General features: G+C 36.2%; 1 protein-coding gene across 1 annotated transcript in view; it reads right to left on the bottom strand.

Annotated features, from left to right (window-relative positions):
* The window catches only part of LOC143234004 (E3 ubiquitin-protein ligase MARCHF8-like), a 28,395-nt gene extending 15,778 nt beyond the window's left edge, over positions 1 to 12,617 (bottom strand). The window contains exons 1-2 of the mRNA XM_076470993.1: positions 12,285 to 12,617; positions 619 to 909 (exon numbers count right to left, since the gene is read on the bottom strand). Of these exons, the coding sequence (XP_076327108.1) occupies positions 619 to 909; positions 12,285 to 12,356 (363 nt within the window). The 5' untranslated portion in view covers positions 12,357 to 12,617. The remainder of the gene's footprint in view (positions 1 to 618; positions 910 to 12,284) is intronic.
* Between the last annotated feature and the right edge of the window lie 13,155 nt (positions 12,618 to 25,772).

Below are 25,772 nucleotides of genomic sequence, written 5' to 3'. Positions count from 1 at the left end.
CCGTCCCTAATTTAGCAGTGTAAGACTAGAGGGAAGGCAGCTAGTCATCACCACCCACCGCCAACTCTTGGGCTACTCTTTTACCAACGAATAGTGGGATTGACCGTGACATTATACACCCCCATGGCTGGGAGGGCGAGCATGTTTAGCGCGACGCGGGCGCGAACCCGCGACCCTCGGATTACGAGTCGCATGCCTGACGCACTTGGCCATGCCAGGCCGTGCATAGAGAAGTAAATGTGCAACTGGAAGAATTGTTTACACACATGGCAACCAAAGTAATAAAATAATTAAATCAGACGTTTTATTAGTAGGGCTCCTTCATTGATTCGAGTGTACCCGTATATAAAATAAAAAGTTACAAACACCAGTGTGAAGGTTTATTATGCACTCTATAACTGTCCCAGTTAATCGTAATATAAAGGATTTGCAAGTAATTTAGGTTTTCCTAAGAAAAACCTAATTAGGCTTAGGTGTATAGGAAAAGTATAGCATTGAAGTAAGGGACCAAACACTTAAAATATCATCTTTGTGAAAAATTCAAATATAAAAGTGTACAAAATAAACAATACAATGGGAGTACAAAGTTTTCTTTCTTGCATATATGTTTATACCCACCTTTCGAAATGGTTTTACCTGGGTTTCCATAATAAACTCAAATTTACAGAGCTCACAGCATCGGGTATTGGAGCTTTTAATCCACTGCTGAAGGCAAGCCTGATGCACATACCTCAAGCTTCCGGAACAAGGGCATGGAGATATGAGGGGCATATTTATATCTCCCTCACAGTGACAGATTCGGCAAATATCCTGATCGTTGCTACCCGAAAAAGAGACAGTGGACGGTACAGAAGAAGGCCGGTGGTCCATCAGTGATATTGTGGGCGATCCCGGGGTGAACACAGACTCCTGAGAACAATATACCAAAAGTATAAACGTAATTCAATAACACATGTATGGGGACGTGAAGCAGTTTATGCGTAACTTACATATAACGTTTTTTAAATGAGAATAAAGCATAAGTTATTTAAAGTAGGGCGTAAATCATCCAATGAATCTGTTTACAGCACGCAGTTATATACTTATCTTTATCAAAATGTACAGTCAAGGCGAGTCACGGGCAGCGACATAAATATGCCCTCGAAAAACCAGCAATTACTTATTATATGGGGAGGAGGGGTCACTGGCTACGGGTTACAAAGGAAAAAGGTAAAATATAAGGTTAGATTGTTTTTTGTATTCTTTAATAATCAATTATGTAAACATGAAAATCGTTTGAAACAAATATCTTCACAATGGAAATAATAGTTCCGTTTAACACACGTTTAATTTGAAGTCGATCGCCATACACGCACCCCCACACACACACACACACATACAGATATAAATACTCATACATACATACATACATACACAACCAAGTATACAGAGGGATGAATATGAAAATCAGCGACCTTCGCGACAACCACAATCGATATAGAATCTCAGTGGATTGTTTGTTTGTTTTGAATTTAGCGCAAAGCTACGCGAGGGCTATCTATGATAGCCGTCCCCAAGTTAGCAGTACAAGACAAGACGGAAAGCAGGTAATCATCACCACCCACCGCCAACTCTTGGGCTAATCTTTTACCAACGAATAGTGGGATTGACCGTAACATTATAACGCCCACACGGCTGAAAGGGCGGGCATGTTTAGTATAACGGGGATTCGAACCCGCGACTCTCGGATTACGAGTCGAGTGCCTTAACCACCTGGCCATGCCGGGCCTGAATCGCAATGGAACGGCGTGCATTAGACTGCATACTGACATTGTTTGACGTTACTTGGACAGAGTGATGCGACCGAAAACTGATCGCTTTTGGGAACGTTATACAACAGCTCTTCCCAACTGAAAATATTCACACACTGAGTTGAGATCATGGATTTAGAATTACAGATAAATATATTCAATGTACTCCTTATAAGGCATTGGAAAACAAAGTAATATAGATCAACTTTAAATGCTAGAAACATTCTATTATGGGGAGAATCCATAAGTACAGACACCAGTAACGAATGACGTTGTGCCGTAAGAAACAGTACCCAATATAATCAAGAAGGATCTCTGTCTGAAACGAGGTTAACAGGGCATCAATTCACCAACATGAGGCTGTTAGTCATACCTTCCCTTTTAGCTTTTTCAGTTATTCCATACGAAAAGATAGATATCGCCTACAAATATCCATACGAAGACTCTAAAATAGGCACTTGGAAACAATCTTCCTTGTACCCTAGACGTACAGGGTGTCTCAAAATACATACACCCAAAAAAAGTCGAATAAAATTTGTATCACTTGAGATAAAATTCAAAGTCAAACATCTTCCGAAGACTTGTTACATTTTTCATTAATAAACTTCTACAATTTCTATCATTTTAGCTACGCGAGGGCTATCTGCGATAGCCATCCTTAAGTTAGCAGTACAAAACTAGATGGAACGCAGCTAATCATCACCACCCACCGCCAACTCTTGGGCTAATCTTTAACCAACGAGTAGTGGGAGAGTCCGTCACATTATAACGCCTCCACGGCTGAAAGGGCGAGCATGTTTAGTGTGACGGGGATTCGAACCCGCGACCCTCGAATTACGAGTCAAGTGCCTTAACCACTTAGCCACGCCGGGCTCTTTCCATCGTTAGCTATAACTAATCTAATTGTCCATTAAAATGAGAACATTTTTGCAAACACAGCTGTAGGGATAGAGAAGACAGCACCACGGATACAATGTTTCAGTTCAAGATTACTTTATTATAATATACTTTTGTTTTTAAAAAAATGTCCCAGCGGTAGAAGTCCAAAGGGGTGAAATTGGGGAACTCTTCAGAAGTTGTCGTTTTACTCAAAAACGGGGTCAGTTATGAAATCTACAATAAAACATTAATAAATAGCAATGATAAGTAATGTAAGTAATAAAAGTTAAGCCTTCCGAAGATATTCTGTTTTGAATTTTTTTTTTTACTTCAAATAAAATTTTATTCAGTTTTCTTTTTGGTATATTCATTTTTATTATGGTAAGTTTGCAAGAAAGAGTCGCGTGTCTTTTGCAACAGAAACTGAGCTGTAGGAAAGAATACGACTGTACGTGGTGATATGAATTGTAAATAGTTGGTGAAGCTCCATAATCATTTTAATATAACGTTCCCAATCTCTGTATATAATATATTAGTGTAAGCATATACAGCTTTATTTCTTATATATATTTATATGGTTTGTCGCTGATATTTCGATTCACACACGAAAATATTTTATAGTTTATTTGGAACTGTTTAATAACAGTCATTTTGTACATCGAATCATATTATCAAATATAATATTATAACTTAAGCAAAAATTGTAGGTTTTTCTTGCGGAAGTGAAATACTAAAGTCACAATTTTTAGTTTAGAGTTATTAGCATATAAAACAGTAATATTTGATTCTACATCTTAGAAACTAAAGAAGATAGTTTGTTGTTTAACTATGCACTAAAATAATCTGCGATATGTGGACTACGGGAATCGAGCCCCGAATTTTAACGTGCAAGTTAGGACTCCAACCGCTGACGCACTAGAAAACAGGAAGGGAGATAAAAACAGGTCTTATTTAAAGATTTTGATCAGGTATAGTACTTTTTTCCTTTTTTAGTAACGAGCAGTAACTGACTGACTAGAAGTATAAAACTGCGAAGATACACCTCTGATTAATTACGTAGAAAATAAACGTACACGAATAAATTATGAATAGTCTGTATTAAACGACAGAGATGGTGGAGCTTTTAATATTTTAATGCATGTATGTCTTGAACAGCATCTAATGACTTAACTTCTCGTCTAACAAGTAGAAAGAGTCGATATAAATATAGTGCAGTATAACCTAATCGTGAATTTTCTATTCAAAATTAGACTTCTTACAACAATTTTAACACAAAATACAGAGTGAAGAGATCCAGCATTGATATTACGTTAAGTCTGTTTGTTAGAAGTCACGAAATTACCCAATAAACTATCTCCGTTCTTCCTGCCATGGGTCTGATAACTGGTACATGGTAAATTTTGAAGATCGTTAGTCAACGTCAGTAATATCTGTTTGACTACTGATGGAAGGAACCTCCATGGTAACTGTATACGACTCGTCCTATACCAATATTAGAAAGACTGCATTTTGCAGGAAAGTCGATGCCTGTTTGTCTTATAGTAAATGTTAATCCTTTTTTCAGCCCTGTTATCAATCACAGAAACGTGGTTATGTTATGAAGAAAGTTAAACAGCTTTCCAGATGAAAAGAAAGAAAGATATATTACAACGTTCCCGATATGCCACGAACACTCTTAAACAGCCTTAATATGAATTAATCAATAACAAAGCGTCTAATTAAATACAGTAATTAATATACGCGGGCGAATGCAACATATCTCCGCCATACAATCACAACATAGCCAATTTTGACACCAGAAAAATCGAAAACAGTCTATGTCACTATTTGGAATATGCAAGAAGGTTTCTTTGTAACCAAATCCCACTCGAGTTAGATAAGATGCACATGAATATTTCACAAAAATACCAAACTGCTTTCTTCGTAGAATAAAATAAATTTAGTAAAAGACAAAATTCAAAATTGTCTTATGTCCATTTCGCAGCTACGAAAGATGTCTTTACAGTAAATCCCACGTGCGTTGGTCAAAATATGTTCAAGAAATATGCAAAACCCCTAAAATTATGGGTTTTATTTATGTTTTACCCCCCTCACCCAATAAAATGACAAATATGGAGATATTTTACATTTTTGTTCCCATGCATGGAATATGTAGAAAGTGTCTTTGTACCAAAATCTACTGTAAACTGGTCGAAATACGACACAGTAATTGTTAAAGTATCCCAGCAATTACTTAAATGGGTAAGTCCACCATTTTATTTGTGAATATGCGAGACTTTTAGAAATGTATCTTTGAGCCAAATTCCATATGTATTGGTTAAAATATGACCAAGTAATTGATAAATATTCTCTAAACTATAATTTTTTGTGAGCTTTAATCCCCCAAAAAAGATTCAATATTTGCGAATTAAACTTGTGTCTGTATGTTTGGCGCGTGAAAATTTATATTTGTAACAATTTTCATCTTCACTGCTTTAAATATGACCACACAGAAGCCCAAGATATATATTTTGTTTGTTGAAAATTACGCACAAAGCCACATAAAGGGCTACCTGTGCTTTGCCCACCAAGGTTATGGAAGCCGGTTTCTAGCGTTGTCAGTCTGCATACATGCATACCACTGTGCCACACACACTTTTGGGTTGACCTATGACCCCATTAATTCCTTAAAAATACCTAAAGTAATGAAATGGTTAGGTGTATTGAATTGAAGTATAACCTACCGAATTTTAAATCAGTTCGCCGAGAAATATAGGATTGGAGGTCGATTGAAAAATGTTTGGAAAAAGAAAACAAAGGAAAATAGCACGTGTCTCTGCGAATATATAATAATAATACCAAACAATTATGTAACATATGAAACTAACACGAATCACTAAATGAAAAATTTGATAAACTGGACGCTTTCTGGAAGGTAGCTCTTCCTTCTTCTCATTTCATCCCTAAAGCATTAAGATTTCATGAGATTTTAAAAAAAAATTTTCGTAGTGTTAAGAATACTATTCATGTATGGAAGTGTGTGTAACCTTTATTCTTAAACTTTTAATTAATATTACGGTTTTAAGAATGTCAGAGGTTAAATGCAAACAAATTTAAAAGAAAATTATTGTATTTAATAAATCATATTTAAATTTATTTATAATTTTGACTTTTAACAACTGACGTATGGCCAAACTGGGCAACATTTTGTACCAGAAGATCACAAAAAATGTTATTGGAATTAAATTACAGAAACGATACTAAATCGAAGTTCTAATGACAGGAATTTCCGAGTATTTGGGACAAAATATTAAGTATAGATTTAAAATATGGCTACGCAAAGATTGGTGCATCAATAAATATTAAACACATTAAGAATGTATAAGCTGAAGCTCCATTGTTCCATGGAAGGAGAAAGCACCCCAGATCATGATGGTGCCCTCTCCACTGTGTCGTGAAGAAAATGTCTCCGGTAAGATATCTTTATCGTGCCAGTAACGTTGGAAGCCATCTGGACCATCCAGGTTAAATTTTTTTCTAATCAGAGAACAAAACCTTCTTCCACTTTTCTACGTCCCTTGTTTGGTGCTTCTCAGCAAAGTTTAACCGAGCTGTTTCGTGCTGTGGAAGGAGGCGTGTCCTTTGAAGACGTTTGTGGTTTTTAAAGCCTTTCTTTCGTAGATACCGTCTTATTGTCCTTCAGCTGCATTATACGTCCGTAAGGGCTTTAATCTGATTCGACGATCGGCTGGTGTCTTGCAGGACAACCTGTCGAATCCTCCTGCTCAACGCTGGCGAAATTTTCTTGGGCCTACCACTTGAAATTCTCGTTCCGTATCCCTCAGGGACTTTTAAGAAATTTGCAATAGCAGTTTCACTACGCTCAATCTCAGCAGCTCTGGCACGTTGAGAAAGACCTTGCTTTTGCAGCTCGACAATTCTGCCACGTTCAAACTTTGTCAACATCTCCCACTGACATCTCCTGTGTTACATTGGGTAAAAACATGGCAAAGGCTAAAAGATTGACGGTTGAACACAAATGACTAAATTTCTTTACGTGTTTACTGATTAAAGCTTCGTTTCAGTATGGTCTTAAACTTTTGACCAGCTAGTATGTAGGCTCATTTCAGTGTTCACATTTTCCCTATTAAAATGCTAAAAAGTTTATTTTTATTTTCCTTTTTCTTATTTTCATCTTTAGAAGCTCTACTCAAATAAGTGGTTGAGTCTAACAACGCAAAATGCATATTTTTCTTTATGTTCATTGGCCTTAAGATTTTGGCCAGCAGTGTATGTAGCGAAGCAAATAAGAAACGTGCATTTCTAAATTTATCAAAATGTAGTCATGATGAAGAACAACTTTACTACACTTCATTAGAGAAAACAACCGCTACTGTGCGAGATATTTTTTTATTTTCGTACGACTAATAACACCCTTTATACAATTTTCTATAACCATTAACTTTTGATGGCCTCGCAGGTTTTACAAGTTTCCATTTTTTTTTTCTTTTAGAGAAATCCTTCTTACCGACACGTTATTATAGTTTGGTTTGGTTGCTGTTAAACTTTGCCCACCATAGATACGAAACCTGAGTTCGTGATGACGAGAAACCCACTTGAAGTAAAAATGTATCTCAAGACGGCTGATATTGGTTTTAAAACGTTTATTAAAATAAAGCAGAGAACAACATTTCGCTCCTCTTAAGTCATTTTCAGGTTAACAAACCTGAGTTTTAGGGTCGTGAGCCTACAGACTTACCACTATGCCACTGGGGGGGGGCTTATTGTAATTACTTTAATGGTGGCATCTTTTCTCAGTTACCTCTCCTTTCGGCTTTATAAATGTAATGATATTTATATTATAATAAAAACTAAAATATACTTAAGAATTTCATTTGGTATAACGACCGCAAAAAAGAACATAAAGATGGCGTAATTTTAACGTAGAGAATTAATTTGTTTCAGGTGAATGACAAGATTTATTTTAATCCATTAATAGTTAACAGTGGTTCTTTTTCGAACATCTTTTTCATCTAAACTCCGTAGTGTTTGGCAATATATTTCCACTAAAGATCCTCCAGTATTATCACTATCGACCAGAGTGTTTAATTTTGACTATGTGATTACAACGTATAATGCTATGTGAATAAACAAACGGGTCCTTTACGCGAGAGGTGTAAAATTGTATTATTATAACTATAAGTGCACTTTACAATAGTTCTTACTGTCTCTTGGATAGCCAGCATCTCAGTAGCACAGCGACATGTCTGTGGACTTGTAGCACTAGAAATCGGGTGTCCATACACGTGGTGGGCAGAGTACAGATAATGTAAGTGTAGCTTTGTACTTAATAACACAGAATAACAACTTTTCTTGAACATTTTAAAAATGCTATTGTACATAAGAAAGAACCTTCAGAAGAGCTTATAACTGAAAATTATATAGAATGTTACCGAGTACAGTGAAGTGAAAGCGAACAAAATTATCCTGGGAGAAGCCTCCCCCAAAAAAACAAACAGGAAATGAAATTGATTATCCGAACTAGTATTTTTACAAATAAAAAATAACGAGGATTAACTGTTTTAAGTGCTTTTAAAATATATTTATATTGTGCAACGCTTCAGTCACAGCCAACTTCAGTTGGTTTTGAACCTGAAGTGGGCGCGGGGCCAATACGTTGCTCAATAAGTGTATATTTTTAAAGAGTATAGAAAGTTAATAACCTCATTTTTTTTATTTACACACTGCCAACAGTTCGGGAAAACATTATCATGCTTAAGTTTAATATCTGTACTACAAAATTTTAATAAATTAAAACTAATAATAAAATAATTCAGCAAAATAATGCGAAACAAATTAAAAAATGAACAAAATATGAAAAAATGAATAGTTTCAAACTGGTAAGCTTGTCATTCAAAGGGCACGGTAAAACTGTGCTCAAATATACCCATGAACACAAGCCTCGCATGTTTAGCTTCACACAGACCCAAAAGGATAAACACCCATAAACAAAATTGTAAAAAAACAACTTCCATCTTTCGTTGAAATTAATTTCTTTATTAAACATCTTTCCTCTAATTTTAAATATTTATATTTATTGTCTTGTGTTGATGAATAAATTTTAGTTTAGAAATGATTTTTGAATGTGAATGATCTAAAATAGTGTTGTGATTGTTACTGTAAACATGTAATGTAAAACAATTTGTTTCCAAATACCATCGGACGACAACTGTCTTCATGCTCAGTTACAGTATGGTATAATTAGGTCGAACGTAATTAACATAAAAAAATATCAAATAGGCCCACAGAATAACAGAATATTCGACCAGTACAGTTACTGTAGAACAACACTGCATGTCTGAATAAATGAGCCTGGGACAGAAACAGAGTAGACACGAAATAAAAAAAAATATTTGTTAATTCAAAGTGTGTGTGCTTGGTTTTGTTAAACACTTGGCTGTCACTTCTACTAGATGTACGTTTTTAACTAATCAGGCCTCTACAAAGCTCCTCAAATACAACGTTCCTCGCTTCGCAGGTAATGTGGGATTTAACAAAGTACCCAGGTGTTGTCCTCATAACCGATTTCTCAAGCGTGGGGAGAAATTGTAATTTCAAGGTACCACTTGAGCTACCATTGAAAGATCCACGTGATTCTCTTCAACTGTCCCAAACAGAGCTATTAATTTATTTCTCCATAGTGCACCTGTTAAAATGTGTATAGACATATGATTCAGTACACAAATCTCAGTCCATTTTATGAAGTAGTCGATGGCCCTCATTCTGTCTTTCGGAGTGAAGCAATGTTATCTACGGTTCTTGTCTGCAGAGGAAAGCCAATAATTCATCTTTGGAATCTACCTTGTTTAAGCCAGCTGTGATGTACTTCAATGTTCTTCTGAACTTCATGAAAATCTTGATTTGTTGTAATCCCTCAGTAGCTTCATCCATTTTGTATTCAATCAGATTTATTTTCAGTTTTTATTCAAATATTTCCTATATTTCCTTTTAACATTTCTCTCAGCTTTCTACAAATTTCTTCTCGGTCCTTAGTAACTTACAACAGTTAACAACGAAAGGGTAATAAAGAGCCCTAGCATTAGGCGAAAGGGCTCTTCGGCACTAGTTATAACAGGTACAATCTGGTTGACATACTGCTATGTATTATTCTTTACTTTCACTCGAAGGTTCTTAGAGTGTACGGGAAAGAAAAATCAAAACTGTGCCAAATAATTATAGCAAGAACTCTGACTATTAAAATAAACCAGGAGGCCACTTTAAATGCCATTAAAACTGCTCATGAACTAACTGAAGAAATCTTGACACAAATTTCAAGTTGAAGGAATACATTTTTCGAAGGTCACAGTCACTCTAACATTCATATTACAGCAATTCTAAATCAAAGTTAAGTAATTTTATAGAAACAAGTGTTTGGAGGTAATTAAAGCTTTTGTAGTTCTTTTTTAAACAAATTATAATACTATGTATACCTAACATTCAGTTAGTTAGTTATTTTGAATTTCGAGCAAAGCTACTCGAGGGTTATCTGCGCTAGCCGTCCCTAATTTACCAGTGTAAGACTAGAGAGAAGACAGCTAGTCATCACTACCCACCGCCAACTTTTGGGCTACTCTTTTACCAACGAATAGTGGGATTGACCGTAACATTATAACGCCCCCACGGCTGAAAGGGCGAGCATGTTTGGTGCGACCGGGAGTCGAACCCGCGACCCTCAGATTACGAGTCGAATGCCTTAAAACACTTGGCCATCCCGGGCCTAATTTGGTTCAGATCACCTAATCAGTTAACACTATTAAAAATATGTCTTAACTTTTTAAATAATATTTATGGTCACTTAGTAACTAGACTCAGCGGATAGCCCAATATGGCTTTGCTATAAGAAAAACACACGATGAATAACTACAAAATCCTGGTGGTTGGGAGTTTAACTACTATACGTAAAAATAAAAGCATGTTGATTTATTTTTCGGGCCTTTACAATTAGAATATTATAATTATAAAGAGTGTAATGTATGATGACGTATCTAAATATATACTTGGATGTTTTTTCAATAAACTACATAATTGTGTCCTCCTCACCGCGTGTCTCAAACCCGATTTCTGGCGTTATAACTTATGAGCTCTCTGACTTAACTCTGAGCCTATCGGGAAGGGTGGGGAACTAAAAATGACGTAAGTGAATTTTTATTTAATAACGAAAAGCACGGGCACGGCAAGTATTGTTTAAAATTAAATTTTAAAACGAGATCCTATCAGTCGTAATAAAATGTTTTTAATGATTATGTTTTCATACTAAAAGTAACACATTTGAAGTATAAGATCAAATCGTAATTACGAAAAATGTTTGAAAAGTGTTTTTCTTATTTGCGCATACATTGATATTTAACGTTAAAAGTCCAGCCTTTTTTGAGTTATAACAACACGAGTTATCACTGCTTATCAGTGCATATTCTCATGATCCAAAATAATCGTTCCTGTAGTCTGTACGATTATTAGTCTTGAAAACATTTTCCATTCTGTAAGATTCGTTTTTCGGTCTTCTTTAACAAAAAACACAAAATACAATTTCACATTATGATTTCGAACCTGTACAGTCATTAAATCTGAAGTCTGAATTTTTCCAACTTGAACTGCTATTCCGCACCCTTCACTGTTATTTGGAACACAAGTGTGTAACGCACCTTTGAGATCTATTATAAGTATTAATAGTTTCGTCTTAAAATGTACCATTCGTCAGAATAAGCTAGTAATGGTAGTAGCAATAAGTTAACGAGCAAATATTAAAGTAACATGTTATTAATCTAAGTTCGTTCAGAATATGTTATTCATTTTTTAAAACAAATGTCATTGATATACATGTATATTATCTTAGGACTCTATCCACGTTATGTTGCCCCCACACAATATTTTTTCTTTCTTGAAATAAGTACAAGGTCTCAATTTTTGTTTCGTAATATATGAGTGAAGAAAACTGATTTTTTTATCTCTGTTATAACATTTCAAATTTAAACGCATTTATCTTCCCATATCTTATACGTTATACTGCCTAATCTGCTTACACAGGTTAGACATTAACACTAACTGATGCAGTGCTTGATGTCCTTCTTCGCTAAAAACTGATAGTTCCCAAAAGAAGAAACAACAGCAACTTTTTGAAATCAACTATTTTCTGTTTGACTTTCAAGTAAGCTTGTGTTATAAAGAAACGGTGAAAGTCAAAAACATAGAAGTAATTTGCACATGTACTAACACTAACCACAAGTGCTTGTAGTTAGGTGCTAGTAACAATAATAGAAATCATTACGGGGAATTCCTATTGGTACAGCTTACTGTCATTTAATGTTACGCGCTGTAATATTTATGTGCGGTCGCCTAAGTGCAACTAGCAAAACAGGTTAAAATATGGCAATGCGCTACATTTTCCTTTCCGTGTCTCTATCGATACACTGTTATTAACTATCAGTTTGTTCGTCAGGTTATGCTAATTGACAGTTTATATAAAATTACCTGAAGAAATTTTATTATGTTGTTATAGTCAATTTACTTGAAACATAAGAAAACTATTATATTATCGTATTCTACAGTACACTGTTATAAAATATTAATTACGCCTACCTTCACAACATCGTATTTCACCTTTTGTTTTTCAGTTATGCCTACTTTTGGGTTCGAAGTTAAGGTATACATCCTTCGCACTAACGCACGGAGGATTTTCTAAGCACTTTTTTCGATGGCAAATCGTCCTATCTTACAGAGGTATTCGATACTATCTTCAGGAGAAACAGAAATTTCATGTGATGATTATACATTAAGAAATACAGAGAAAATATACATTAAAACTTCAGGTTTTAAAATAGCAGCGGGATTGCAGTTATCGTCTACGTTCTTCGGTATCACTCAAGCCTTCTAAAAATCTTTCCCGCAGTGTTTTTGGCATCTTGCCATAATGCAGTCTCAGCTGACAGCCAACAAGCTCGTTCTGTCAGAGGGAAAGTTCATTATGTATAAACAGGAGGGATAAGTAATAACGTATTAATTAAAGGCGAAAAACTATTCCAAACAATTATTTAAACAAACTGTTCGTATATACTACACCAGTGATGAACCGGCGTATACGTTGTTTGAGAAATTTAAACACTGAATGCTATGACTCCTTTGTAAGCAAAGACAGCCCACTTCAAGCATAGAAACGTGATTATTTTAATAACAATATTACTCCAACATTAAGTTGTTACAAAACTGGACTACATGTTATGGCTTCCATAAACTAAATCGATATATCTTTTAAAATTTCCTGAAAGTTACTATTCGCATATGAAACAAAATGTTTTCTATTATGATATAAATTAAGTTCTTCATTCAAATGGGAAGAGTAAACCAGCTTTGAGGTAAAAATTTAGAATAATGTGTCATGAATGAACTTTTACTCACTGCTTTCAGATGTTGCTCATAACAAAAAACAACAACAACATAATTCCTACAAAAACAAAATAGCGTTCATCTTAGAGTTTGATGTATTGTGAATGGACTTTTCCGTTCTACTCGCGGCTGATATTCTGTTTGCATACTTTACACATCATATCGTTACGATATACTTCGAGCTCGGCATGGCCAGGTGGGTTAAGGCGTTCGACTCGTAATCTGAAGGTCGCGGGTTCGAATCCCCCTCGCACCAAACATGCTCGCCCTTGCGGCCGTGGGGGTCTTATAATGTGATAGTCACTCCCACTATGCGTTCATAAAAGTGTAGCCCAAGAGTGGGCGGTGGGTGGTGATGATTAGTTGCCTTCCCTCTCGTTTGACACTGTTAAATTAGGAACGGCTAGTGTAGATAGCCCTAGTGTAGCTTTGCGCGAAATTCGAAAACAAAAAAAGAAACGACATGCTACTACGATGCAACATGTCTTAATGATACATTGCTAGCCAAAATCTTAAGGCCAATGAACATAAAGAAAAAAATATGCATTTTGCGTTGTTAGACTCAACCTCTTATTTGAGTAGAGCTTCGAAATATGAAAATAAAAAAAACTTTTCAGCATTTAATAGGGAAAATGTGAATATTATGAAATTATCCAAAATACTAGCTGGTTAAATGTTTAAGACCATACTGAAACGAAGAGTTAATCGGTTAACACGTAACGAAATTTAGTCATTTGTGTTCAAGCATCAGCGTTGTCAACATCTTCCACTGACATCTCCTGTGTTACATTGGGTTAAAACATAACAACGGCTGAAAAGTTGACAGAGTTTGAACGTGGCAGAATTGTCGAGCTGCAAAAGCAAGGTTTCTCTCAACGTGTCATCGCTGGTCAGATTGGAAGTAGTAAAACTGTTGTTGAGAATTTCCACACCACGAAACAATTCAGATTGATCAATAATTTATCGACATAATTATGGAAGTTTTACAATAGTTAGGTTATATTGGAACAGTTAACCCGTTGGATACAAACTGTTTGCTTGGAATTGTGCTGAAAGTCACACGAGGGATATCTGCGCGAGTAGTCCTAATAAAGCAATGAAAGACAAGAGGGGAGGCAACTAGTCATCACTACCCTCCGCCTACTCTTTTACCAACGAATTGTGGAACTGACCATCTCATTATAACGCCCACACGGCTGAAAACAGGGATTCGGACCCGCGACCCTCACGTTTATCACATTATGAGTCGAGTGCCATAATTCCCTGACCATGCCGTGCCTTAGCTATAATTAAAGACTTATTTAACGCTTAACTCTTACATATGCGTCTGAATGGATACGCATCTAAAAATGTTTGGTAATTTTGATCATTTGTGCACCATTCTTAACTATAGAGGTCAAGCAATCCCCAAAAAAGAAGACTGTTGGAGTACAGAGATCAATTCCCAGACAAAGAAGGCTGTTAGACTACAGAGGTCTATTCCAGAGAAAGAAAGCACACCCTAGTAGAATCGGCGGTCTTTTCGTATGCACAAGTACCTCTGTTGCACATTCGTTGTATCCATTAAGCCTTCCAGTGGCTCAGCAGCATGTTTGCAGACTTACAACGCTACAAACCAGGTTTCTATACCCGTGGTGGACAGAGCATAGATGGTCTTTTCTGTAGCTTTGTGCTTTGCTACAAACAAACAATTGCTTGCTAAATAATAAAGTTTGTTTATTTTTGTAATCAAATTTATCCTGTTTCTTTATTTTACACATTCTGAGTTATCCAGTTCTGAATTACTTTCCTTGTTTCCTGAACGAATCTGTAACTATTAGCAGATCTGTCTATCTGATACTTGTCAAGAAATCAGTTTTTACCTAAAAATACCACTAATATATATATATATATGTATGTGTGTGTGTGTTTGTACGCCGTTCATTAAGATGAGGGGCTCAGAAATAGGGTAAAAAATTAACTCTACTCCCCGAGATCCCTCGATGGGTTGGCGGTAATTTTGTCGACTTGCAATGCTAAAATTCGGGAAACAGTTCTCTGAGTGGACAGCAGATAGCCCAGTGTGGCTTTGCTATAAAACAAACAAACGAACAATACTTCCAAATTCTCTACGCTTTTGAGCCTAGTGCAATGCTTTTGTTTTAGTGCACTACTACATACAGTGTGAAATCAGACAAAGTTACCTTTATGCAGCAAATACACTTATTTCAGGGATGGTAGCAGATAAAGATGGGGCTTCTACTACCTTTACCATCAACCAAATGACAAGAAAGACGGTGGTAGCCACAAAGGAAACTGCTGGTATCCTGGACATTTGGTTGAGTCTGTTAATGTAGGGTAACTAATCGGAGCAGTCCATGAGCAGAAGACACAGGCTCTGTGTCAGTAGCAGTTAAGTTAAGAAATTATCTTACAGTTTCTAGTGATTTTAAGTTCTCCTCATTGTAACGTTTTATAACTCGCATGAGAAACAAGAGAAAGTCAACCAAGAAGAACAGTATATAATTATTTCACCTGGATAGATAAGGTAGCTAAAAAGGGAAGAATTTAAAAATCCTTGATAAAAATCATATCCTTTTGTTCAGAAGTATAACGTTCAAAACTGTAATGTCCTGATTGCAATTATAATATATTTCAAAGGCAAATTCAAAGTATGAAATGCCAACATTATTGCTGTGATATTTCTACAGGTTGCCTATATTGAATGCTCATCAAGAATTTTTGCATGCCCTGATCCAACAAGTTACACACATTTGATCAGTATGTAGTTGTGCACTTTTGCAATTCCCAGTAGCGATCGCAGCTAACTCGCTACCACTCACACGAGTCTTTTACCATAGATTTTATGGAAATTGAACGTGATTTTAATTTCGCGCAATTCTACTGTCTACAGTAGCCGATCCTAATTTACCAGTGATAGGCTCTACTCCATCAATATAAACTGCTAAAAAAATTAAAGGAACAAGTATGTTTTCTTATATAATTTATCTCAGTGTTCCAAATATGATAATATTTTTATTTTTTTAGATAATGTGCCTTATTTTACTTCCATCTGTATCCATTTTTAATGTGTGATAAACGGTAAAACATGGAGAAATAAAATTCTTAAAAATGACCAATATCAACAAAACTGATATCCCATAAGAAACCACACTTTAACAGTTTAATGCATTTATTCAAAAATGTTTGAAACATTCAATATCTAGTGTGAACTCCACGAGCTGTGACACACTCCTGACACCGATTTGGCACACTTTGAATCTGTCTATCGAAGTTATCTTTGGGTATGGCAGCCAACTCGTCTACCAGAGCTTGTTGGAGTTCCTGTACATTCTGAAGAAAGTTCTGGCGTTCACTAACACGCCTCGACAACATATCCCAACAATGTTCAAACGGATTTAAATCTGGAAATCTGGTAGGCCACTCAAAAGTCTTTATTTTTTAGTCGTCAAGGGTCCGTACACAGTCTGGCGACGTGAGTTCGCGCGTTAACCTGCATGAAAATGAGCCCATCGCCGACAGCACCGGCAAAAGGCCTCACAATGGGTTCCAGAATTTCGTTTCTATATCATCATGCGTTCAGAGCACCCCTGTCGAGTATGAGTAAGTTCATGCTGCCACCCAAGCATATGTGTGCTCAGATTATTATAGAAGCGTCGACTTCCACATTGTTACAGGCGGAAAATCACTCCTCTCGGCATCTCCACACTCTTCCACATCCATCATCACGAGACACAGTGAACCTGTTCTCGTCTGTCCACAGCACGGTAGCCCATTGACGAAGTTGCCAGTCCAAGTGCTAACGAGTAAACTCCAATCTGGCTGCACGGTGTCGCGCTGTTAGAACAACGCCTCTTGCTGGCCGTCTGGCATTAAGGCGTCCTTCGTGCAGACGATTGCGAACTGTTTGGGACGACATACGGGTTCCAATAGAATGCTGAAGGTCACTTCGCAGTGACCGAGCCGTAGCTAACTGTCCCGCAGAACGGTAGTCACGATGTAACGGTCCACTCTGGCTGTTGTGTAGCGGTGATGGTCTTGACCTGGTCTTCTGCCATAAGGGTTCGTCTCCTGGTAGCGTCGCCAAAGTCATTTGATGACGCTTGGTGACACAGCGACGCGCTGTACCACCTTCCTTTGGGTCTGGCCATCCTCCAGCATCTGGACTGCCCTGGCCACTTCACTCTCTGTCAGATGGCGCCTGACTGCTTGGGTACACAAGGTAAAGGTACACACTGACAAAATGAGCCGCAAAAGATCCATGTTGATGTTTGTTTCGAGAATTAATGAGGAATGCATAGTTTCACATAACAGTCTTATATAGGGTACCTTGAATTGTATTCTCCTTGAGTGAGGTAAGTTCCGTTTGAGTTACTTCAAACTTTACTCGCAAGCTTAAAATACACTTGCAGACGAACGGATATGTTTTTCATACATAAATTTAGTTATGACAAAAATATACTGAAATATGTACTTGCTCCTTTAAATTTTTGAGCAGTATATATTTCCAGTCTAGTCAATTAGCTCAAAATGATTTTCCATGATGTATTTTAAAATTAGTATACAGAAAATACGTAACTCACTGATATTTTGTACCTTAACCCTAAAGGGAGATTCTCTAGTGTAGCGGTGATTTTCTGATTATCCATTGTGGTGGTTTGTAAGGTGACTCAGGGTTTGGTTAGGAAACTTTTTTTAGTGTTCTCTATCTTGCCCCGAAAGTGAAGTACATCATTCTCACTCTTTCCAGCGCTCCTAAAGCATTAATCATGATACCCATCCACTAGTAGAATTTCTCACCATATGTTTTGTCATTGCTATGGAGAAACGTTTTCAGCCCCCACACAGTGTACCTAAACAAAACATTGAATGAATAGAGAAAGGGGCTTCCTTTGTGCAGAAACAATTCAGCTGCACTTCCTTGTTGTAAGTCCAGTTGATGCCATGTTCTTGCAGTGTTGCTCCCCAGTATGATATCATCCATTATGGGCTTTTAAAGTTCATTAACCATTTATGTGAAGCAAAATCTACCAGATGGTGATCATTTTAGAAGCCATCATTGTACGACTAACGTATGTGTTTACACATTCCATTTTGTTCTGCCACTGTAATAATGGTCTCTAATTAGACCATCACTAGCATTGATGTTGAATAGGAGGTCCCTCTCCTGTGATGAAATCTCCAATAAAGCAGTCTTTAGGAATCATAATGGTTGTTTACATTCCTTGTACCATCCAACGTACATCTCAATTTTAGTGAGAACAAATAATGGTACTTGGAGAAACTGGCTATAAAGTAATAGTAATATGAAACTTTGTCACTTTGGCTCGGTCAGTGACGAGGTCAGTTTTCCACTGTTGCTATCTTAGCATGGTTTGTAAAGACTCTTCTCTACCTACAGTATGAAAATAAAATTCCAATTCTCTGTGCACGAGGATCCACTTTACTGGTTTCATCCAGCAACTCTCCCTCTCGGTTTGACGTACTTCTACTTTCAGAAAATACTATTCTTTACTCAGTAAATGTTTCCTTAAACTTAATTAGAAGACAAAATCTCCATAATAATATTCCGTGGTCATGATACTAACGTTTCTTCTTCATATCCTTCTTGCGATATTTTAAGGTTAACTAATTTCTTGAGAGAGTAAATTAGGTAGGTCCGTTATATAATAGAAATTCGGTAAGAATTTATGAGATACTAATAAATTCTGCAAAAAAAAACAACACAAAAAATCCAAAAACTAACGCCTGTAGCAAGAAATAAATGTAATGAACGCAAAATGTTATACACAGTGCAAACAATTGTTAATGTCACAAGCACAGTATGTGTACTTGCACTGGATACTGGATTGCCATCTTTACTGCAGCTGTGAACTGATCAAACTTTTAAATAGTGCATGGATTTAGAGGAGTGTTCCTGGAAAGAACCCATTCCCAACAGTGTCCTGGATTATCAAATTTAAAATATAAAGTGACATTTTATTGTAAAAACCTCAAAATCAAAATGCCAGTCATAAACTACTCATAACAGCATTCAAATAAAACTAGATGATCCTCGCTTTTTCCAGTCGTCTTTTACTGGCTTATTTCTGTGTTTATTCCCTTTCCAAATACCAGCTTAACACCACATTAAAATGAATATCAAAATCATAATATTGCTTGGATCAAGAAAACATTTGACCTAAATTACTTTTTCATCCATTTCCTCACTGTTCCATTTTATGCAGGTAATTTTCTGAAATATCTTGACATTGAGCATTTCTTTTAAATATAAACTTAAACTCTCCATTCCAAAATCAAATTCTCAATTTTGATGAAATAAGTCAGGTCAACATATTATATAACATAGTACTGTTAGTAAGTTTTTGTGTGCTAATAAGTGGCATATGGAAAAACAGTTACTTTATTAACCTATTCAGTCTCATCTTTCATATTAAAGAAATGATTTAGATTTATGTTATTTTTTAAAAAATGAACAGACTTTTGCTGTATAATATTTTCTTATAGCAGCTTCATATCCAGGGTCAAACGTGATTTAGTCGTTAGCATGCCAATTTTGGACTAATGGGTCAACTGTTTGTATCCTGCAAATTTTATTTCAGTTTTAAGTTCCTGATTGAACCCCTTTTAAAGTTTGATTGTTTTTCGTTCAGCACAAAGCTTCACTACACGATGGTTTAACTGCTGTGACAATCATGGGTATCGAATTCAGAATTTTACCATTATAAGTCCTCAGTCTTACTGCAGAAAATCCAGGGTTCCCTCGTTAGAGCTTAATGTTTATAATTTGTTATTAATCTTGTAGGTTATTATTTTTAACCTTCCTTAAGGAGCAAAGTATATAAAAATTAAGAAGCCCCCCTTGTCTGATGATTTTACTCTCTCTCCCTCGAGGCATGCTTTTCAGTAATTCAGCGGTATGTCTGCGGACTTACAACGTGGTGGGCAGAGCACAGATAGCCCATTGTGTAGCTTTGTGCTTAATTCAAAACAACTCTCAAGGCACAATGGATTGTTGCGAACTTACAACACTAGGAATCAGGTTTCGATACCTGTAGTGAACAAAACACATTTAACCCATTGTGTAGTTTTGCACTCAACTATACAGAAACAACTTATTCAGCTAAGCGATTCATATAATAGTTGTGAGTAGACCCGCCCTTAATATTCACTCTCTGTTGGCCAGATGATCACTACCTTCTTATATCAAAAACGTTATCATTTATTAACATATTCAACGCATTCATTGTATTTGGTTTGTTTGTTTGTTTGTTTTGAATTTCGCACAAAGCTACTCGAGGGCTATCTGTGCTAGTCATCGCCACCCACCGCCAACTCTTGGTCTACTCTTTTACCAACGAATAGTGGGATTGACTGTCACATTATAACGCCCCCACGACTGAAAGGGTGAGCATGTTTGGCGCGACGGGGATGCGAACCTGCGACCCTCAGATTACGAGTCGCACGCCTTAACACGCTTGCCCATGCTGGGCCCATTGAATTTGGAAAAACAGATCTGATATAAGTTTTTCAGAGACGTCCATGTCCTAGCGTGTTTTATTCAATTATTTTGTTCAGCAAAAGTCATAGAGTCAGATGATGTATTTTCTTCATTTCACAAAATGAGAACCCTTATAGCTATTGCATTAGGTTCAAGTGTCTCTACATGCTAGTATTTTGTCTCTAATTTTTTTAAATGAACATACAAAGTTTTTGTGCTGTGTTAAGCATTCACCTTTCATAAACGAAGCTTAGATTAATTTTGTTACCTTCACTTTTGCTTAGAATGAGTGCAGGAAGACTCTTGCCAATTCTTCAAGTCGTTTACGTTTACCATGTGTGAATGTTTGTTCGTTTTTGTTTTGTTTTTTTATTTCGCGCAAAGCTACATAAGCGCTATCTGCGTTAACCGTCCCTAATTTAGTAGTGTAAGACTAGAATGGAAGGCAGATAGTCATCGCCACTCACCGCCTTAACTACATAGCCATGCCGAGCTTCCAGATGCGAATGAGTTTTAAAGTTTGCGTCATTTAAAGTGTGAAGCGAAGCAAAGTTAGTGAATCATTGGTTCTGCCATTTTTAGTTGTTTTTAAGTCAGTCTTATAGTTCTAGTGAATTTCATATAGAATAAAGTAACCTAAACTGACGCCAATTTATTTAGTGGTTTCATTTTACTTAGTTTTCCTTACAAGAGAAAGCACACGGACCGATAGAAGTCTTTTTCTATTAAAGGTTTCATTACTTCTTGCAGACAACAATGCTAGAAACCGGGTTTCTGCAACAGTTGTAGGCAGATCACAGATAGCTCATTGTTTAGCTTTGTGCCTGTTTTCAAACACCCTACACTTTCTGTTTAAAGATTTAAAGCACACACACAATCACTTGCTTGTTGTCTTATAGTGTTAATTGAGTAGTGGGTTATTTCTATTATTAACTGTGTATGTTTCTTTGTAATTGAGCTGTTATAACTTATTGAGATAAATAAACCCAAGCATGAGATCGGAGAATCTTCTGTTATTAGTGGGTCTTTCTTTTGTACTTTACTACACATTTCAGTTCTATATTCAGGTGGTCGTGCCCCAGTACTTTGCATAGTGAACTGCGAATCCGAGGGTCCCTTATTTTCGTCCAGTTTTTTAAAATGTTGTTCTGCGCTTTATCGATGCGTTATAAAAGTAACGTTTAATCCCACTATCCGATTAGAGCAGCTCAACAGTTGGTGCTGGGTGCTGTTTACTAGCTGTTTTCCTTCTACCATTAGAGTTCAAATTGAGAAAAAGGTAATGCAAACAGCCCTTGAATGTTAGTGCGAATTTTCAAAACAAACGACATCTTTTATTTCTTTTTTTACATTTGTGTTCCAAGTCGTGGATTTTAATAACGTTCTTTTTACTTAATGTACGTGATAGCCTATATCTAATACATTTACACAGAGTGATGAAGAACTAATATCTGAGTGCCTTGCGAACCATCAACGTTCAAAACTGTCTTATATGTGGAAGAGTTCCAGTAGTAATATTGACTAAATAAGCAATGGTGGTTTAAAGAACCGACAAGTGTTCATTAACTGCTTCGTCAGCCCTTCGTATACTGACATGCACGCGACTCCTTACAATAAGAAGTGTTCAGGTTGCAGAGAAGGTATGAAATTTAGCTCTGTGTACGAATAAGGCGCTCTTCCTTCCTATTTACACACTAATTGATAATTTCTGCCTCTGAAGTGTGCAGCAAAATACTATAAAAATAAGATATATCTTTTTTGTTTTTCATTAAACGTGTATATTCAATTGATACTCAGAAGACAAAAGGCACAAGGTCAGTTTGATTATACAGGGTGACTCAAAAGAAAATGTTTACAATTTTATTATGTTTTGTGATTTAATGATGATACAGTTTAGCGAAGAGAAGGAAAATTGCTGCAGGAGCCACAGGCCCATTGTTTGTTCTAAAACACTGTCACTGGTCAGGGAATCTTAGACATGCTGTAGACATACACACTACACAATCTTTCTGTGGTCATCCGAGGGTCAGACAATTTTTCCACTTGAGGGGTAGCTCCTCCACACTTGCCCGCGACTCTATGAACAGGATCTCGGGATGGATTGGAAGAGATGGTCCTCAGAGATGGCTTGCTCATTCGCCAGATGCAACATCGTATGCTGGTTGGCTGTGGTTAAAGAACGTGTATGTGCCATAAAGCCACGGGATGTACATGATCTCCGAGAAAGGATTACAGAAGACATACAATCAGTATCATCTGGGATGTGCTCCGAAGCTCGGGATGCAACATTTGACCACTTTCAAACATGCATAGATATTTATGGAGAGAAGGTCGATACAGTATAAAACATAGGAAATAAAAATATAAACAGAGCTATTTCAACTTAACATCAAACATACATTACTATGCAAAAGTGTTAGGACAAGGCCAAAACTGGTTGCTTCCAAAGAAAAATGAAAGGTAAATCACAAGTGAAATATCAAAATTTTATCAATCTCCATATTTAGTCCGGTCGCACCAAACATGCTCGCCCTTTCAGCCGTGGGGGTGTTATAATTTGACGGTCAATCCCACTATTCGTTGGTAGAAGAGTAGCCCAAGAGTTGGCGGTGGGTGGTGATGACTAGCTGCCTTCCCTCTAGTCTTACACTGCTAAATTAGGGACGGCTAGCGCAGATAGCCCTCGAGTAGCTTTGCGCGAAATTCAAAAACAAAATAAAACAAACAAATCAATATTTAGTACAACAGAAACTCAATGGAAGTGCTTGAGTTCAGCAAACAGTTAATATTCTGTGTCTACCTTTTGTTTTAATAACTGCTTTCAAGCATTGTTACAACGTATTTAATCAAAATGTTTTTTTTTTTTTTTTAAATTTTACACCACATGACCAAAGCAACTCCTTTATCTGATTGTTTTATAATAATATAATTTCGACAATGAATGTGTTATTATGCTTTATGTTCTTCATGGGCAAGATTGTTCTTAGGGTATCGTGTTGTAAATTTATTTATCTATACAATAATCAAAGCTAGAAATGTGTTGTAAATTGCAAAAAAGAGACCTTCAGGATCAATGGTTTGCGTGATTTCACCGATTAATTTGTATTATCTGAATCATGTTTTATAAGGCAGTTTTTATTGGTTTCACTTAAATGTTTGGTATCAAAGTAGGCTTGGATCCTTGTGCGCAGAAAACAAATCGCAGTCATGTCTTAAGCAAAAAATATTCACGCTTGGTTGAATGGGGAAGCCTGTTACTCAACACGGATCTCTCTCTACATAAGACGAAGTCATGTTGTGTGAAATAATTACATTAGTTTCAGTTAGTGTATTTTATTCGTGGAACTATTAAACGACTTATTTTCTAATAACGGTGTTGTAAGTTATTTGGACATACAATTCCATGGTTTAGAAGTTTTTTAACATTTTGTTTTATTACAGAAGGCAGAGTGATTGGTAGAGTCGAGTGTTTTTTTAGTAATATGTACTTGTCTCGCGGTTGTTAACCTGTTAATTCGTATAGTCTTCGGTGGTAGTAACGTATGTCATTCGAGCTTTTGTCATGGTTGATTAAAAATATCATAAAAAAAATATCTTTCATTAAAACAAGTGGTTAAACAGTTAGAAAGTATTTACGGTCTTGAGTATTATGTGGAGTATGGAATTTTAGTTTGTAACAATTTTTAATTGCACGTTATTACATATGAAACTTAAATGGTTAATAAGTGCTCAGTATTTGAAACACTAACTTGGTTTCAGAGGTGAGAGCCTGTTGCCACTGTAAAGATTTTATCATTTGAGAAGGAAGTTTACTGTAGACTGATTTTATATCAGGCATATCGTTAGGCCTAAAATCTGATGGTTAAATAGTCACGATTAAATTAAAGTTGGTGTAAAACTTGGTACAAAATTATGCATGATAGTTGTTCAATGACAAAACAAGGAATGTGTTGGAGGTTAAACAACCAAATACAATAATATATATATACAGTTGTAGATACAACACTTTGCTTTATGCACTTCTTCAAGTATCTGTAGCAGGAGCAACAAGTCCGTGAACGAAGAAAGTTCTATTTCGAAACATTTGTTTATTTGTAATTAAGCACAAAACTGCACAATGAGATATTTGTGCTCTTCTCACCACGGGTTATAGCGTTGTAAGTTCGAAAAAGTACTGCTATGCCACTGGAGGGCACGTAACACAATAACATGTGAAAGAATAGTTGCAAACCTTTGAAACAATATGAAAGAGAATCAGGTTATATATATATATTTATTAACAGGCACAAACACACACACACACACACACATATATATACATACAAGTTGTAGAATTTATAAAACAAAGATTCAAAAATGAGAATTTGGTAAAAATATATGAAGGATTAGTCGAAACTATTTATAAGTAGAAAACACCACTATTAAAATAAAGTAGGTGTGTGTGTTTTCTTATAGCAAAGCCACATCGGGCTATATGCTGAGCCCACCGAGAAGAATCGAACCCCCTGATTTTAGCGTTGTAAATCCGTATACTTACCGCTGTGCAAGCGATGAGCATTAAAATAATAATAGTTAATTAAACACATAAATCAATTTTTTGTTTAAAAACTTAATACAATTGGTATAAAAATTTTGCAAAAACTAAAACGTTCGGTTATCCCATCTGTCTGGGTAGTTACCAGGTTTGTTTTTTGTAGTTTGTCGGTTATGTTTGTTCGTAGGGGTCTTTTTCTACACAAGTATTTTAAAATGTTCGAGGGCATGGTTAGGCAAATTAAAGTGCCGAGCTATTGGTTTATATATATTAAATTTTTTTATGTCTCTGAGATGTTTTCGGGTACGTTCGGTTTGTAATATGTTGCTTTCTCTAATATAATATTTTCCACAACACTTACGTACAATAAAATATATGATACCTTTTTATGTGCAGTTATATTGACCCTTAAACGATATGTCTGCAGACTATTCTGCTAGAAACTGGGTTTCGATACTGTGGTAGCTTTGTGTTTAATATTAAAAAAAACAATTGTACAGACGCTTGTTGGAAGCACAAGTGTTGCGGCGCCTTCTGTTAACATGGATAGCTTATCTTGCATTTTTAAAGGAGGTTTTTCAAGGTTGCTGTAAACTGGAGTATCTATATTGATATCGTAATGCTAAGAAATTGTAGGGAGGGGAGGAGG

The sequence above is a fragment of the Tachypleus tridentatus genome, chromosome 12 (genome assembly GCF_004210375.1).
Source record: "Tachypleus tridentatus isolate NWPU-2018 chromosome 12, ASM421037v1, whole genome shotgun sequence".
NCBI lineage: Eukaryota > Metazoa > Arthropoda > Merostomata > Xiphosura > Limulidae > Tachypleus > Tachypleus tridentatus.
This window is presented reverse-complemented; position numbering and strand designations above follow the sequence as displayed.